This window comes from Oratosquilla oratoria, chromosome 1 (genome assembly GCF_046742065.1).
Source record: "Oratosquilla oratoria isolate Oo_2021 chromosome 1, ASM4674206v1, whole genome shotgun sequence".
In the NCBI taxonomy this organism is placed as follows: domain Eukaryota; kingdom Metazoa; phylum Arthropoda; class Malacostraca; order Stomatopoda; family Squillidae; genus Oratosquilla; species Oratosquilla oratoria.
In genome coordinates, this window is record NC_134777.1 from 3,384,384 (window position 1) to 3,385,795 (window position 1,412).

At 44.5% G+C, this 1,412-nt stretch overlaps 2 protein-coding genes across 2 annotated transcripts in view; both read left to right on the plus strand.

Annotated features, from left to right (window-relative positions):
* The window catches only part of LOC143031658 (uncharacterized), a 909-nt gene extending 383 nt beyond the window's left edge, over nt 1-526 (plus strand). Inside the window, exons 1-2 of the mRNA XM_076195775.1 lie at nt 1-243; nt 377-526. The exon at nt 1-243 is cut by the window's left edge and continues 383 nt beyond it. Coding sequence (XP_076051890.1) covers nt 1-243; nt 377-526 — 393 coding nt within the window. The remainder of the gene's footprint in view (nt 244-376) is intronic.
* Nucleotides 527-539: 13 nt separating this feature from the next.
* Nucleotides 540-991, plus strand: LOC143031667 (uncharacterized). Its single transcript, XM_076195786.1, has one exon. The coding sequence runs from the start codon at nt 540-542 to the stop codon at nt 942-944; it is 405 nt and encodes a 134-aa protein (XP_076051901.1). The 3' UTR covers nt 945-991.
* Nucleotides 992-1,412: the final 421 nt, after the last annotated feature.

Sequence of the window (1,412 nt, forward strand, 5' to 3'; positions counted from 1 at the left end):
AAGAAAAATTGCACTGCGAGGCTGAAGCTTCAGAATGACACCAACAGCAACTTAAAGAAGCATTATGCCACCAAGCACCCTTTAGATAGTCCTGCCTTAAAAGCAGCCTTAGATGGCAGCAGAAAACGTGGCCGCTCTACTTCTGGTGGTGGTCGGGATGCCAAAAGCCTCAGGCAGGGCTGTATTGAGGAGGCTATGGCTGAGAGGTTTGACCAGCAGAAGGCCCTTGACCTGTTTTATGAGGTAAGTTTTATTTTTAAAAGTTCTACTGTTTTAGTATGAAAATAATTTAATAAATTAATCAACTTTAATAAATAAAAATAATTTATAACAAAAATTTAACTTCAAATACTCACACATCTTTTTTATGTTTCAGTGGATTATCCGCGACATGCTGCCCACCATAACAACAGAGTCAGAGGCGCTCAGGGCCTTCCTCAATTACCTGAACCCTCAGTTTAAGCTGCCGTCCAGGAAAAAGCTTGGCGAACGACATCAAGCATATGAGCGCCAGGGCCAAAAATGAGCTCACCCAGATCATGTCCAAGCAGGACTACCTGGCCACCACTGCCGACAGTTGGTCGAGCCACAACCGGGCCTTCATAGGCTCCACAGTCTCGTGGTTGGACAAGGCCACCCTGGAGAGGACGACTGCAGTCTTGGGCATGAAGGAGGTGAAGGAGAGCCAGACAGCCGAGTACTTGGCGAGGTCCTTGAGCAAGCTGCATGAGGATTTCAGCATCAGCAGTAAGATTCTCTCCACGACCACAGACAATGGCACAAACTATGTAAGTGCATTTGTCAACTTTGCACAAGAGGACGTCGTCATACAACCTGGCGAGGACAAGCCTGACGAAGAGCTGGCTGATGAGCCTCAGGTCATATCTATGGAGGAGGCCCTGGACCAGGCTGACGAAGCCGAGGTTAGCCTGCCTAAACACTAGAGGTGTGGTGCACACACTCTGAACCTCCTGGCGTCTGAGGATGTTTCCAAAGTGAGTATAATAATTTTCTTTTTCTTTTTATTTAATAAATTAATAACTTATAAATATTAAATAATTTATTGTTTTGGTAAAAACTAAAAGATGTAAATTATCATTTATTATTTTTTTAATTTGTGAATTGTAATAGAATATTAAATAATGAATATTCTTTTTTCAGGTCCCACAATGGAATTATGGTGGCAGGAATATCTTCAGAAGGTCGACTGCCAAGGCACAGTCTTTGTGGAATGCCCAGGGCCGCCGAACTGTCGCAGCCAACGAGATAAAGGATGCTATCGGCAAAAAACTTAAAGTCCCTGGCGCGACGAGGTGGAACTCCAGCTATAACAGCTATAAGATGCTTTCTGGCCTGCTACAGGACCTGGACACCCGTAAAAAGATCAATGATCTCTGTACCAGCATGCGCCC